General features: G+C 40.2%; 1 protein-coding gene across 2 annotated transcripts; it reads right to left on the bottom strand.

Moving 5' to 3' along the window:
- Nucleotides 1–343: 343 nt before the first annotated feature.
- On the bottom strand, nucleotides 344–14,665 carry ganab (glucosidase II alpha subunit). Of its 2 annotated transcripts, XM_014474863.2 has the most exons (25): nucleotides 14,593–14,665; nucleotides 13,735–13,836; nucleotides 13,523–13,631; nucleotides 11,545–11,672; nucleotides 11,244–11,423; nucleotides 10,984–11,049; nucleotides 8,800–8,857; nucleotides 8,632–8,713; nucleotides 8,455–8,551; nucleotides 8,189–8,369; nucleotides 7,900–8,053; nucleotides 7,457–7,692; nucleotides 6,633–6,759; nucleotides 6,446–6,525; nucleotides 6,045–6,185; nucleotides 5,763–5,859; nucleotides 5,544–5,645; nucleotides 4,456–4,699; nucleotides 4,130–4,194; nucleotides 3,659–3,735; nucleotides 3,504–3,578; nucleotides 3,247–3,360; nucleotides 3,045–3,154; nucleotides 2,782–2,882; nucleotides 344–1,676 (listed from the first exon to the last, which is right to left on the bottom strand). In XM_014474863.2, the coding sequence occupies exons 1-25, from the start codon at nucleotides 14,610–14,612 to the stop codon at nucleotides 1,570–1,572; spliced, it is 2,853 nt and encodes a 950-aa protein (XP_014330349.2). In that variant the 5' UTR covers nucleotides 14,613–14,665; the 3' UTR covers nucleotides 344–1,569. The 2 variants fall into 2 exon arrangements, with proteins under 2 accessions (XP_014330349.2, XP_023184445.1); XM_023328677.1 differs by lacking the exon at nucleotides 10,984–11,049 and having other exon boundaries at nucleotides 14,593–14,664.
- Between the last annotated feature and the right edge of the window lie 594 nt (nucleotides 14,666–15,259).

Below are 15,259 nucleotides of genomic sequence, written 5' to 3'. Positions count from 1 at the left end.
TTGTCCTTTAATTTGTTGAAATACATTTTTAAAAATTCCACTTTTATTGGACCCATTAGCAGTTTAACCAGGTTCAATTAAAATACCACAAGTTCATCGCAACCCGTCCAAAAACCTGTAAAATTGGCCTAAATTTTTTGTGTTAAGTCAGTAAGTCAAAAACATACTGGATAAAATATTACAAGGTGGAATACTGAACATCAAAGTTAACAGTTTAAGTATAGTCCCCTTAGGGGGCTCTGTAGTAGTTGCCCTGTCTGAAACAAATAGCTGTCCATACCTAGAAAACAGTGACATAGAAAACCAAAACAAACAAAAATATTACTGGAAGAAATCAGACTTGTTATTTTTCACATTTGGTCAAGTTTATTTTCACTTGGTCTCATCTGTTAGAGTACATCAGACTACTTTGACAGCTGAAGTGCAATCGTTAACTTCCGTTTTCACCAATTCAAGCCATTAACAAAAAACAATGCAGAGGTAACATTTATGCTCTTGAAAACAGAAACTTGCAGAACCTTCCCTCCTGCAGGTCAGACAATTGAGCTTGATGGCAGATTGATGCATATTTTGGATTGATGTTTCTGTAGTTCAGATGGCTTTAAATTGACAACTGTTTAGTTGTTCTAATGATCAAAACCCAAATGAAGATTTCAACTAACGCCTAGGAAACACACAAAAATCTAATTTCTTAAGGGCTCACCATTCTGTAAGTGCATTAAAAACAGGATACGAAGGGAAGAAAAATGGCTCAAAAGAGAAAACACATTGTCAGAATCATCCAGCCAGTGGTTCACTCCCCAGTTTAAAACCCAAACTGTGCCATTAAGAAAATTACTTCAAAATAGAAGCAACAAAAAGAAATAATTTCTATTTAGGACTGAGAAACTCAATGACAGACTGGAGGAAAATGATTTGCTGAGGACTGCTAAACAAAGAAGTCTTTTTCTGGTGTTGAAAACAGTAAAAAAAAAAAAAACATGATAAAAGATTTGAGCCATAAAGGAGACGGTTGTTAATCTGTCCATCAACTTTTAAATTCGCACGAGGAAAGAAGGCTGAGCTCTTACCTGATTAGATTTTGCCTATAAGAGGAACGATAGATTTCTTCAAATTCAGAAAGGAATCAGCAGTAGGTGGACTGTGTGATCAGAATGTTGACCTTCATTATAAACACCAAACACCCTTTACAGTGATGCGTTTCTTATGAGGCAGACAGTGTGCTAAACCAAGAGGAAGATTCAGCAGCAAAAAACTCCCAAGTTGACTCGACCCACTCCGTTTCTTCCCTGAAAAACAAACACATTTTCCTATCTAGTAGTAATTTTTTAATTGTTGCCATCAGGTCTTAGTGTGACAGAACACAAAGAGGAAATGGCAGAGCTCAGCGTCAACAAACTGTGTTAATGTGGATGGAAAGTGTGATCTGTGTGTTTCTGCAGTTACTCTGACGTCCTGCTCTAGTTAGTTTGAAGTATTAATGGAGTCTGTCTATTCCCTACTCTCTCCATCTCCTCCTGTTTCAGTCTAGTTTGCTCGTTTTCTGTTTTCGTCTTCTGTCTCTGGGGGTCACTGCAGGGTCACGGTCCAGTCTGCCCCCACGTTCATCCCAGGCTTGCGGATTGTTAACACAGACATGGAGGCGTCGAAATCAAACTCCAGCTGGTTCTCGCCATCTGCAAAACCGAAAAGAGAAAAGTATTCACATCCTCTGAAAAGTTTTGGGGGGACCTTACGTGCCAAAAGAACAATGCTGATAAACTGATATAGGGTCAACTTTTTTGCTCAAAGTACATCATAATATGAAACTATTGGGGCAACGTGGTTAAATGTAAAAAATTTGTTTCCTGATCAATTAGAAAATACAACAGGAAACCTTAAGAACTGAAGATTTCTTAGTCTGAACTTTTTTTTGTTAGGACAGTAAGGACAAGAATTCATGCTTCAAATGATCTTATTTTAAAGTTTTGATGAAACAAGCTGGTCATAATAAGCAAATACCGAAATAACTGCATGATAAACTAAAACAAGCTCGATAATTTCCACTGTGATGATTCATATTTTTTAAAGGGCAATTTTGTTTATAGATGCTTCATAATCCATTTTACTTGTCCTTTTGATTGTGTATGGTTTTTATCTATCATCTTTGGTTGTTTTATAGTTATTTTGGATATTTAAAATGTCTTCCAGTTCCAATGTGTAGTCCTCTGCACAAAATTAAAGTTTATTAGATTTTTAGAGGGCGAACAAGCATTATTGTCCCATTATATTGTTGAAAATTGTCTCAAGACATTATTGCTTATCACAATAATTTTTCGGACAGTTTATTATGCAGCAAACTTTGTTACTGTGACAGATCAATTAGTTATTTTTCTAGTTTACTTCTAAACTTTATTATAATCCTCCAATAACTCTTATATACGAAAGCCTAAAATAAACACTTTTTTAATGCGTTTTTTTAATCCGTTATTTTTTTTTCTTACCCCTCCAAGGGATCTTTTGTGGGCTCTAGTGTCCCTTATGTGATAGTAGGCTGACAGGAAACAGGGAAGGAGAGGGGGGAAGACATGCGGCAAATGTCGTTGGGTCCGGGAGTCGAACCCGCGACGGCCGCGTCGAGGACTCAAGGCCTCCAAATACGGGTTGCGCTACGCCCTATGCCACCACGGCACGCCCTAATCCGTTATTTTTAATCTGAATTAAGCCTCTACCTTCCCATAAAACCCTAAAGTGTTTATTTTAGTGTCCTGTATAACGTGACAAAGAGCATCAATCACTCACCAGCAGTTTTAAGAGTAACCATGCTGGGTTTACTGGCTCCCAGTATAATGATGCGTTCCACCCAAGATTTGGTTGTAAACTGGGCGTTTGGTTCAAGGTCACTGTGGAGAAGACAGAGGAACAAATTCATCTTCAAACATGAGGCGTAACCATTACAGAAGCAGATAAATCTGCACTTTTATCGTCCCGAGTTTCATTCTTTAGTATCAAGATCTGAGCTGGAAGAAAAGCGAAGAGAGAAACACTGAGATGATGCAACGCACACAGAGGAGAGGACGCCGTTGGCGAAGGAAAACTTCCTGTGGATCAACTCTTTCTTCTCATAGTTAAAGGTGTGGCCGTCATCTATGTACAGCTCTCCCTCTGCCGTTCTCTGTTGAACAACAGCAGAGCTTTGATTAGGACGACCCAGCAGACTCAGCAGAATCTTGCAGCTGCTCTTAAGACGGCGCAAAGTTTCTTCACCTGATTATCAAGGGCCACATACAGAGTGTACGGGTCGTGCTCCATGCAGGTGGAAGACCTGCGGACTCGGAGCTTCCTGGGAATGATGGAGCCGCCGCGCTGGAACACCGGGATCTAGCAAGAAAGCACAAAAAGCCAGCTAAATCAGTGAACTTGTGACAGAATACAGCAGAGGTTAAAGAACTACTCTAAAGCAGGAAAATGAGACGTCATTAAAATCCATTGCAACTGTATGTTGAATTTTTGTGACAGCTTACGGAGCTCATGGTGACAGGAATGTAAAGGTTTTGGCCACCGTTGTGCTTCTGGAAGGTGTGGATGTCAAACCAGACCTGAGGACAGACGCGCAGGGTGAAGCATCACCTCCTGAACTTAAAAACCATCACAACCTGCTGCAGAGTGAATCCGTCACCTCGTGTTTCCCCGGCAGGTAAGCAGTGACGCCTCTGGCTCCCTCTTCAGTTACAGGGTGCACCAACAGGTCTCGGCCTGCAGCAGAAACCAGCAAACAGGAGAAAAATTATGAATGTTTTATTATTCAAAAATTCTGATTTCATGAGTAAAACTACTACAAGCTACACAGTGAGTCATTTCATTGGTAAAGACGAATTTTAAACCTGCATTGCGTAACATTTTTGGCCACAAGATGGCAGCAGAAACAAGTTACTAATTTTTTTCTAGCAACAGCAAAGCAATAATAGCGGCAAAGTAGGAGAGGGAGTATTTCTACTCCACTTCAAAAATCCCTGAATCAAGATAAACTAGAGAGAAAACAGCTGCACAACGGTTCTAGGGTAGAACTAGTTTGTAATTAGATTCATGAAATAATCTGATGAAACTCTTCATACTCATTACAGAAAGAGATTTGTGTTTTGTGGCTCACCGAGCAAATACTCATCATCCAAAGCAAAAGTAGCAGGATCCTGGGGATACTCCACCCAAAGTGGCCTGCAACACGAGGAAAGTCAGATTATTATTTACCTGAAAGACAAAGCTTTTCTATGCGATGGGACGAACATCTTTCTTGTTTTAAGAAAAATACCAAATTTGGAATAATAATGCAGCCAATCGCTTTGATATACGTCTCCTCAATTGTTTAGCTCAAAATCTTCCTGATGAACAATAATTGCATCATGTTACAAATGAACACCTCACTCCTCTGAGCATCAGCAATACACACGAGAGGGAAAAACCGTTCCCTGTCCTCACCTCATGACGGGTTCTCCAGTGTGATATGCGAGGTAGAACAGCTGGTACCAGTAAGGCAAGAACGTGTAGCGCTGGCGAATGGCTTCGCGCATCAGAGCCGTGTTTTCTGGACCAAACAGCCAGGGCTCGCGGCGCGGCGTGTCCAGGTGGGCGTGGGCCCGGAAGAAGGGCTGGTAAGCTCCCGTCTGGTACCAACGCACCAGCAGCTCGGTGCTCGGCGACTTAAAGAACCCGCCGACATCAGCTGTATAGAAACAGTCTGTTATTAATCCCACAGTGGGGAAATTCACTTGAATAGAAAAATACCTAAAAACAATATGAACTGTACATTAATAAAGTACCTACAGCTAAAATTAAAACTAAATAGAAACTTGAAATCTGTTTTAAACACAGAACATGTTTTGTATGATCATTGCACAACTTCACATTTAGTCTAGAAAACTGACTTTTCAATCCACAGGGTTTTGATTAAAAACATCAAACTGATCATCAAGAAGCTTTTTCTCACACCAGATCTCTTTTTGTGTTAAACACAGATTCATTAATTTTAATAAAGTCTGAAGAGCAGCCAGCATAATTCAAGCCAACATAACTGAAAAATAACTGCCGCTTCATTACTGGGGGAACTTCTGCCATCACTATGGCAACAGGACAGACCTGTTTCCATAGCGACATTACCAAACACTGCAGGGTGTTAAGTTGGATTATTTCCACAGTGCTGATAAGAATCATTATTTTACTCAACCAAGGCAGGTTTCTGCAATTATTGATGAGGTAAATATAAAACTTCAACAACTTTATGCTTCATTTTTTGTAAATTACATGAACTATAAAAATAACAGAAATATACTTTATTGGTCTCCAAAGGGAAATTGCTTATTTGTTGACAAGATACTCCATTAAAATATATATTAGAAATTATAAATAAAATCATAAGAGATATAAAATTAATAATAATACAAGTGATTTAAATAAGATCCAAAACATAAACTAAAAAAACAACAAACATGTTAATGTAATTGCAGAAATGTTCTTAATAAGCCAAATATAACCATCAACCTAAGCTGTGTGTTTGTTTATAAACTCACCACCACAAAAAGAGATTCCCACCAGGCCTAGACTCAGACACATGGGGATAGAGATCTTCAGGTGGTCCCACTCTGCAGCGTTGTCTCCAGTCCACACAGCACCTGCATGCAAAACAACACATTTTGCATATAAAAAGGCTTGCCTAATGTTTTATCTTTTAACAGATGTTGAGTTGATGTTAGCGGGTAATCTGGAGGTAAAGGTGCTGATGGCCTCACCGTAGCGCTGGGAACCAGCAAAGAAAGCTCTGGTGAGGACAAACGGTCTCTCGACTCCTCCAGACCTCTCGGTCAAACCCTCTGCTGTGGCCCTGTGCTGCAGGCCAGGAAAACAGAGGATTTCATCACTATTTTACATTTCCTACCAGCTAATTTCTAGCAAAAAGTAGATGTACCAAATCTAGTTACAATAGATCACTCTTTCCATATTTAGTTAGAATTAAAAAAAAGACAGAAGAGTGGTCTAAAAATCATAGTGTGACTCGGCTTAAACTCACTGACCACATAAAGGCCGTATAAGTTGTGCACTTCGCGGTGCTCCCAGGATTCGTGCATTGCGTCTTTGTGCATGGTGACCTCCGGCCCGTTGAACACGGATGGCTCATTCATGTCATTCCACGTATACAAGTTCTCCATGGCGCCCTGCAGAGTGGACACACTCCGTTTAATCTAAACTACGACACAAAACAACCTAAAAACTGAGAAAAAATTGCAATTAATTCAAAGGTGGTAATCATGTCTGAGACTCAAATGTAAGCAAAGAGAAAATGTTGTGAATGTTTCCAAAGTTGAATTAGGTGCCAACATTTAATAAGACAGTTTCTCGTTTTCTAGCTTTGCTCTGCACAGCTGAATGCTTCATATTATTTACAACAATACAAACCTCCACATGAGCTACTCACCTCATACTGATCGTAACCAAACTGGCTGGCCCACCAGGCCCTCATGTCAGGACGGGTGAAGTCTGGATAACCTGCATTCCCTATTTATTCATCAGCAGTGAAGGAAAACAGAAGAGAAGAGAAAAGAAATCAGGTTTTAATCTCTAGATAAAAAAATAAAACCATGCCAGAGTTGTAGGAGTCTTACCAGGCCAGCACCAGCCTTCGTAGTCTCCGCCATCTTTATTCTTCACATAGAAACCCCGAGAGCGGATCTCGTTGTGGATCTTGTAGTTTGTGTCTACTTTGATGTGAGGATCGACGATCGCAACCATCTGGAAGGAATAAAATATGCTGAGCTTCAAGCCAACAGAGTTTAAAATCTACTTCAGGAAACTATAAAGCTGCATAAAAGACTTAATCATGTTTTCATTTCAGAGCTCTCCACTTTTCCAGACTCAGATTTCTATGTTTCCAACAGTTTTTAGAATATTCTGGATATTTAAGTGAAAAACTTTTATCTCAAATCCACAAATTGGGAAAATAGAGCAACATGGTAAAGAGAAATTCTGCCCCTTTTTAATAGAATCTGGACAAAATTGAATAAGCCAAAATGTATAAAACACCTAGATCAACCTACAGATTTTTTTAAAGTACAGTTTCATCTTTGATGCCTCCAGTTTATCTGTAGAAGCTTAAAATAGAGATTTAAATAGCCTGAACCACATATTTGATGTAAAAGATTGTTTCAAGTCTGGAAAACCTCTTGTTCATTTCTGAATGATTTGGCTTCACAATGGAACTAGGCAATAAATCTATTACAATAGTAAATAAATTTAAATTACTACAGATTTAAATATACATTAATCTATTACAGCCCTTCTTTTTTTAAGAATCTCTGTTTAGTCAAAACAGAGATTTATCCATATGGATAAATATCCATATTTGGAAAAGGATAAAAACCAAACTCTAGATTTCATAAGAACTCTTTAGGGTCTTAATAAACAAATATACAGATTTTGTCAGCTGTACCTTGCGTTTCTTGTCCAGGAGACCCTGCAGCATCTCCTTTGGTGATGCAAACTTGTGAGGATCCCAGGTAAAGTAGCGCTTCCCGTCCGTGTGCTCGATGTCGAGCCAAATGAAGTCGTAAGGGATGTCGTGCTCGTCGAAGCCGGCGTCCACCGAGCGCACGTCTTCCTGGTCGTTGTAGTTCCAGCGGCACTGGTGGTATCCCAGTGAGGCCAGAGGGGGGAATGCCTGAGTGCCTGAGGGGCAGAAGGACCAAAGTGGTCAGAAAACAGACACAAGATGATCTCTGCCATTTGGTTGCAGATGTTTTCAACTAGTTAGTTTCCTCATTTGCAAATCAACAATTCTAAGAGTCGCCATGTAAAATCTACTCAGAGGGAGCCGAAAGGTAACATGAAACCAAGGAAATTAAAGCTTATGTCTCATTTGATGTTCTTTCTCACCTGTTAGAGAAGCGTACTGAGAGAAGACGTCTCTGGGAGTCGGTCCCAGCATGAGGAAGACATCTATGATTCCACTTTCTGAAATCCAACGAACATCCGTCTGTGGCGTCTCACTGGAGCCCTGAACGTAATCCAGCATTTTCCCAAACACCGTCTGGAGTGAGGAACAAAATGGGATTTTTAAAACAAACAAATTTCCCGGACTCATTTCAAAATCCTCGAGGCTTTAAGGGGAAACCAGGAAGTGAATTCTGCTGGTTAATCTCTGGTCAGGGAGAACAGACTTTACCTTTCCTGCTGTGTTTGAACTTATATCCACCCAGGTTTCTGCAGCGTTGAGCCAGAAGATGCCCATAGTACGCTGAGTGTTGTGTGCCAACATCACTGGGACTGCCCCATACAGGGCCATCGGGTTATACAGTTCATACTGGAAAACATCCAGGTTATACAGCCGATACGGATCCCCACTACTGAAAACAAAACCAGAGGGATTCGATTCACATGTCATTTCTGCATTTGAGGCTTTGATAGATGAAACGTGCAGCTGAGACTCACTCTGTCGTTTTAAGCTTGAGGGTGTCTGCGTGTTCTGGGATGCCGTAGACGTGCTCCACGCCCGGCAATGAAAAGTCTAAACTAATGGCAGAAGGACCTGAGTAGAGAGACGACGGGTAAAACATTTCAACCTCTCATACAAATACCTTCAGCTAAAGCTAAAACTGCATGCTGTACCGCTCGGTTTGCTGTCTGTGTGAGATTTAAACGTCTCTTCCCACATCCCGTCTTCTACTTTCTCTTCCTCTTCTTTTACAGTCTGGTAGTCAAAAGGCAAAACTAGTCATGGAGGAGCAGAAACCATGAGATAAAACCTAAAGAGCCAAACAATGAATCTCCAAATACCTCGGCCGGGTTCGCCGGGTCCGTCCCCTCTTTGTTCTCAGCCTCCGGGTCAGCCTGACTGCTCAGAGCGAAAGATGGGTAGAAAAGAAAGAGCGTCACTTTGGCAACCGTCTCATGAGAGGTAATAATATGCTGAGATAATTAAACTATAGTTAAAAGTAAATAAAACAACATGGAACAGGGTGCAGGATTAATGATTGTCCCCTCACTGCAGAGACGACTAAATAAAACTACAAAAAAGAGTGACCTAGCTTTAATTACAAATAGGGACTGAACAACTTCCTGCCTTGTGGCTACTTCAGGTTTGGTATTGAAAGACCAGAGCTCAACGGTTCAACACGTTGCAGCATACACCACCTTAAAAACCCCCAGATAGAACCGAGAAGATCCAAAAACACCAGAGTTTAACCCTTAGAAGCAGCTCTAAAAAAAAAAAAAAAAAAAATCCTTCAGCTGCAGAAGTACGTGACGTTAAGCAGTAAACATGCAGTGAGCAGCCGACCTGACCGGTTACTGTCCAGAGGAAGCGATTTAAAATGACCTTGAATTAATGCAAAACTGCAATCAGAAGTAGAACCACAAAGAGAGATGTTGCTGACGGGAGCTGATCAGCAAAGTCTGAGGGGACAGAGTGCATGTGGGCTCAGACAGACATTCAGTAGGGGAACTTGATGAGTATTTATAACACTTTAACTTTGAGACAGAGCAACACAGAGTTGTCATTAGCACTAGAAACAAGGCCAGAGGTTTCAAAGGTAAAAGAATTTGACAACTATTCCACAAAACTGGTCTTTCTGGAGAAGAGTCAAGAATAAAACAAGTGTTAAAAGAAAGGCAAACATAGGAGAGAGCGCATACGTAAAGGTTTATGGCTTATACTCAAAAAGTTGGTGTGAAAACTAAAACTGCACGACTCCGATTGCACCACAGGGATGCTTTTCTTCAGAAGGAGGTTGATGAAAAAAATACTAGAGCTACAACTAGCGATTATTTTATTAATCGATCATTCTATTGGTTAGTCTGATGATTAATCAAATAAATAAAAAAAACGGGCACAATCTACAGAACCTTTTTAATACATTAGATGTACATTAATATATGCAAATATACAAATAATACAATTCTTTTAAATTAGAAAACAAGCATTTTACTGCCTAAAATCAGAATTACTCCAGTGAATGCTTGATCATTTGTAGCAAAGGATTCGTCTGCAGCTAAAAAACATCCACATGTGAAAAGTTCAGCGTTTTTGCTCAAACATCAATACAATGTCAAAATAGTGTAATGACCCACTCCGTGGAAACACAGAATTAGAGACTTGAGAAGTCTTCAGGCTGCAGTGGAGGTTGACAGAGCTAAACATGGCGCCAGAGCTACAATGGCGAAGTATCAGAGTGTCCCAGTCAAAGCCCAGACTTAAATCGTCTGGAAATCTGTGGCAATACTTGAAAACTGTCGTTTACATTGTCGTCCTCCATCCAATCTGACTGAACTCGATAGTTTTATGAAGAGAAATTCAGTCTCTAGATGTATAAAGCTAGTGGACACAAACTAAAAGACTCGACTCCAATCACAACAAAAGCTGGTTCTATAAAGTAACGGTGCTGCATGTTAATACATGCCACACTTTTCAGATCTAAACACTTATTCAAACACATGAATTACTTTACTTCTACTTTATAATTAACTATATGCCACTCTGTGTTGTTCGTCAGATAAATTCTCAGTAAAATAGTTTGTGGTTGTAATGTGAGAAAGTTTAAGAGTTATTAATACTCAAATCTACATCTTCAACCCTTTACTCAGACTTTACTTGCCACATGTTGTAAATCAAGCAGTTAAAAGATTTGGATCATCAGATGAGCTACTGATTTGACAATGGATGAGTTAATGCTTTTAAAAAAAAATCTGACAAAAGTGGAAAATTTAAATCAAACCCAGAGCTAAAATGTAACCCTGCAGCTTTTTCTAATGATCAGATTGATTCTTTAAGCGTCTGAATGTGAGGATGACTCAGTTTTAAAACTACATCCAAACACCTCCATGCACACAGTCAGCCACACCCTAACATACAGTCACATTAATTTCAGGGTAAATAAACTTGGTGCGATGGGAAACCCTAAGTCTTATGTAACTACGGGCAGCAGAGGCACAAGGAACAGAATACACATTAAGGGTCTTTACCTAGAGAATACCCTCTTGATATTATCCCACACGCTAGCCACTGTGCTAGTTACTTTATAGGAGAAACTAGGATGATAAGGAGAAAAGGACAGAACAACGAGTCAGAGACAGCACTGAAAAAACAAACCATATCATGGGAACAGAAACTGAATTTATCCACCGAGTGACGATGTGGATTATAAAAAAAAAAAGAAAGCGACAGGGCTTTGTGTGGAAGTGTGTGGGCGCGTGTGTGTGTGTGTTTGTGTGTGGACTCTCACGTGTCCTTGCGCATCCTCAGGTGCTCAAAACTGAGCAGGCCTCGCGAGTTCAGGGACATCAGGACGTCGCGTCCCTCCACGATGTCGAGCCTGAAGGGCCGGGCGCTGACGATGACCCTCTGGGACTCCGCTCCCAGAGACAGCACCACCCCGTTCTCATCCTGTGACAGGAGAGACAGACTGGGACGGGGGGAAAACTTCAATTAGGGGACAAGTATTCTGAATTAGTGGCAATAAACTTTCGACTCTCAGACTAAAAACGAATCCGCCACGCAGGAGGGAAATATCACGATACACTCACGGCTCGGTCGGCGGCTCCCTGATGAGCACGTCTGGGACTTCATAGCGAGGCTTCAGAGGCTTCAGCTCGTTAATCTTCACCCTCGTTATGTTTCCCTGGAGACGGTAGAGCTCGAGCAGAAGACGCACCTGAAAGCAGAGATCAGCAGATTTCTCTTCAACACCGCAGCAACATTGCTGATTGGACTGAGCCAGAAACACAAAGAACTCACTCCAATCTGCAATTTCAACTTTTGCCATAGAAAGCATTTCATGCAGGGCAAACTGCAAGTCACACTTAATACAGCTGAAAGGTCATTCTTGATGTTTCTGTGGAGGAATGTCGCCTTGAGGCAGATCTGACCTACACAATGATATGATTTTAATCTGCTAAAATCGTATTTCCACATGTGTGATGTTTAATTTCTTGGAACAAACTTTTATTTAGTCTCTGCAGAAATACTTAGGGGAGGTTCACACTTCCTTTCATATTTTAACAAGCTCTGGTGGTGGAAAAAGAAAAGCACAGCCACAGTGACGTCTACAGTTCTAAGTAATAAAATGATTTACTAATATAAAATTATTCTAATTTGGATGCAAAAACCACCCAGCAGATTCCACACAGCAACAAAATATTGATCAAACAAAGATTAAGGTAAAAGAAAAAGTATAAAGGTTGTGCAGAAAAACTAAATATGCTCCAAGATTCTGCAATTAGGTCAAAATTTAAGAACAATAATCAAACAAATCTGTGACTGATTTTGTATGACTATTAAGCCTTAATTTCATTCATTCTTGTCCCATTTTTAGCCAAGCATTCAGCCATAATTCACAACTGCTTCAATTAATTATGCTTATAATATTCAGAGTTTTGCCCATTCAAATCGCTTCATCTAATCTTCCTGTTATTTTTAAGCGTCCGATCACGCCACATACAGTATAGTAGTAATAAAGTTTTGTTGTCTTATCTTTTCCTGACTATTGCAACACGTCAGGTCTTGTATTTCCATCCTGTCACAGATCTACTAGAATAGTTAGAAGAGTACTTTCCATTACCATAACTATAGCAGCTGAACCGCCTTGAAAATTGTGATTCAACATGGTGAGGCATCAAATTAGATTAACTAGTGCTCTGCGATGACTAGTCACAAGTTTTAAAGCAGAATTAATTCAATAAATTATTTTCCCAAGCAGATGAAATTTGCTGTATATATGCTGTACGTAACAAAGCCTGTCAGTTACTATGGAGCCTCTCCTGCATTTCTACGATGCCAAAGCGACTAGTCAAAGTCGACTTTCATCACTTTAAAAATATGTATATATTAGTTATATACAGTATTACAGAGCTCATATGTGCTCAAATATCAAGTTGCCACCTTTATAATGTTGCACATACTTGTGCATTTTATGAATCTAAAACAACAAGATGTGCAAGTCAATAACTGGAAACCATTGTGTCTTGATGGTTTGAATGGAAAGAAGTGGGAATCTTGGAAATTACAGTTGATGTTAAAACCATCTTTGTGAGAAAGTTACTGTTTCAATAATGTTTAGCCTTTACTGTCAGGTAAATATTAACCCTATGTTTCAGGCAGGCAAACATCACCATGTTTAACTAAAAAAAAAAAAAAGCAAGACAAAATTTAAATACTGTAAAATATAAGTTAAAAGCATTAGAAGAAAATTATGGGTCAATTTTCATTAAATTAAGAATGTTAATCTTTCTTTGTAAGCTATTTTACTTTAGATTTATGTTGAGAGTAAAGTCAAGGTAAACTTATGTTTTGATAAGATATCCTCCCCCCTTCTAACAACCCTGTATTGTATGTATTAGACATGCAATAATCATGACTAAAAGTACCAGAGTTTTACAGCATAAGAGCATTTCCTTAAACATTACAAGATCTACCTGATTCTTAAAATAGAAAAGTTTAAGATCCGTTTTTATCTTTAAAACCCTTAATTTAATGTACCCACGTGATCATCCAACTTCAATCTACCTTGTTATTGTCATTGATGAGCTGCAGGGTGAGTCTGGTGTTGGTCAGCTCCATGGTTTCCAGCAGGGCCCGATAAGGGGACTCACCAGGCTTCATCGCTCGCTGCCGCCTGGCACAAGGTAAAAACAGGCATCAGTCATAAATCAGCCATGTGCTTTTCATTTGGATATATGCCTTTAATTAAATGCATCACGTTTCCATGTTCCACTCACTTGCAGAAAGCACTTTGGTCGCAGGTCTTGAAGTTGCCCTTGTCCACAGCCCAGGATCCACTGAGGCACACGGCCAGCCAGAGCAACAAGACAGGCCCCATCCTGCGGAGGAAAAACCAACAGCACATCTCCAGTTCATGCACTCTGGTTTGGTTTGATTGAGCAATAGCCAAATAATTACCCGAGGGGACGCGCTACAAACCTGAGGAGGAACTGCTAAACCATACACCTGAACTTTGAGCTCGTCGTGGTTATAAAATATGCCCTTAAATCAATTGCCGGTAAATCTTTACCATTTAAATCCTGCAACCACACAATGTGTATTTAAATAAAATAGTACTAAACGCTGCTTTTTGAATTTTAAAAAGGGCAAAACTCCATCGAACGCGTCTCTTTATTCCTGTCAAGTCTTACCGATGCGAATTAACGTGTTTGGACTATTGCCAAGAACGTATTAGCTAACACAGCGGCTAACGACTGCTAAAATTAATCTGCGCCCGTATTAATTTAAAAAATAACACAGTGCATACAGGTTAAACAAAATAACCGCAACACTATACGGCTCTTTGGTTGAGGAATACATGAGTGGCAACAGTACGAGTATGAATAAGCTGCTCTGTAAATCAGAACACTATCATGCTAACCTTGCTAACATCCTGCCGAGCCGCTAATTCAATTGAAACGGAGATGGAGACTTTTTCACTAGTACTGGGCTCCTTCGCGGCGTCCAAACCTTTAATGACTTCTGCATTTACTAAATTCAACCCAAAACTTATAACCCCTGCCAGCAAGCTAAGGAAAACCGAAGGAAGACGGTGAAAAAGAAACGATTAAAGAGCGGAACTGCTCCGTCTTTACCTCTCAGTGAAGGTGGCCATCTTGATTCGGGTCCCTTTGGCTCCGCCCCCTTTCACTCTGCAACAAAGATCGTTTAAAAAAGGAAGATTCTCAGCAACTGACCTAAAAATGAGTGCTCAATTTTTAATCCGACAATAAACCCAGAGAGGGAGGATTAAGATAAAAGTCAGTGATTTAGATATGCGAATGATGTTGAATGGAGCCGACACGGGAACTTCTTGGGAATATTTACCCTCTCACGGTCGGACACGTCACCTCCAAGATCCACTCAGTGAGGCGCACACATTCATCCCGGATTTGTCACGGTGGATTTATTTCAGGCTATTGTGGTGCTTAATTGTGGTGCAGCCTGTTGACTGCAAGAGCAACCTAGAGTTCTTAGATCCTTAATATGAATTAAAAAGTGTAACCTTACCTGTAAAACCGACATTTAGCACTAGGACTACCAGGATTTTGAGAAATTCCTATCTCTACCAAGAGGGGCCAAATTGGGTATCTTCCTAGAACTACCGAGAGAGGGCAAAACTGGGTTATTAGCATCCAAATGTGGCCAAACTGACGACTCTGAATGGTCTAATTAGCATCCGTGTAGATGTGACCATAGCCTGAGGGACCAGCAGGGGGGAGGAGAGCCAAACTCACTACATCAACGTTCACGCTGATTGTC

The sequence above is a fragment of the Xiphophorus maculatus genome, chromosome 23 (assembly GCF_002775205.1).
Source record: "Xiphophorus maculatus strain JP 163 A chromosome 23, X_maculatus-5.0-male, whole genome shotgun sequence".
Lineage (NCBI taxonomy): Eukaryota > Metazoa > Chordata > Actinopteri > Cyprinodontiformes > Poeciliidae > Xiphophorus > Xiphophorus maculatus.
Note: the sequence above shows the minus strand (reverse complement) of the source record. Positions and strands in the feature narration are given on the sequence as shown.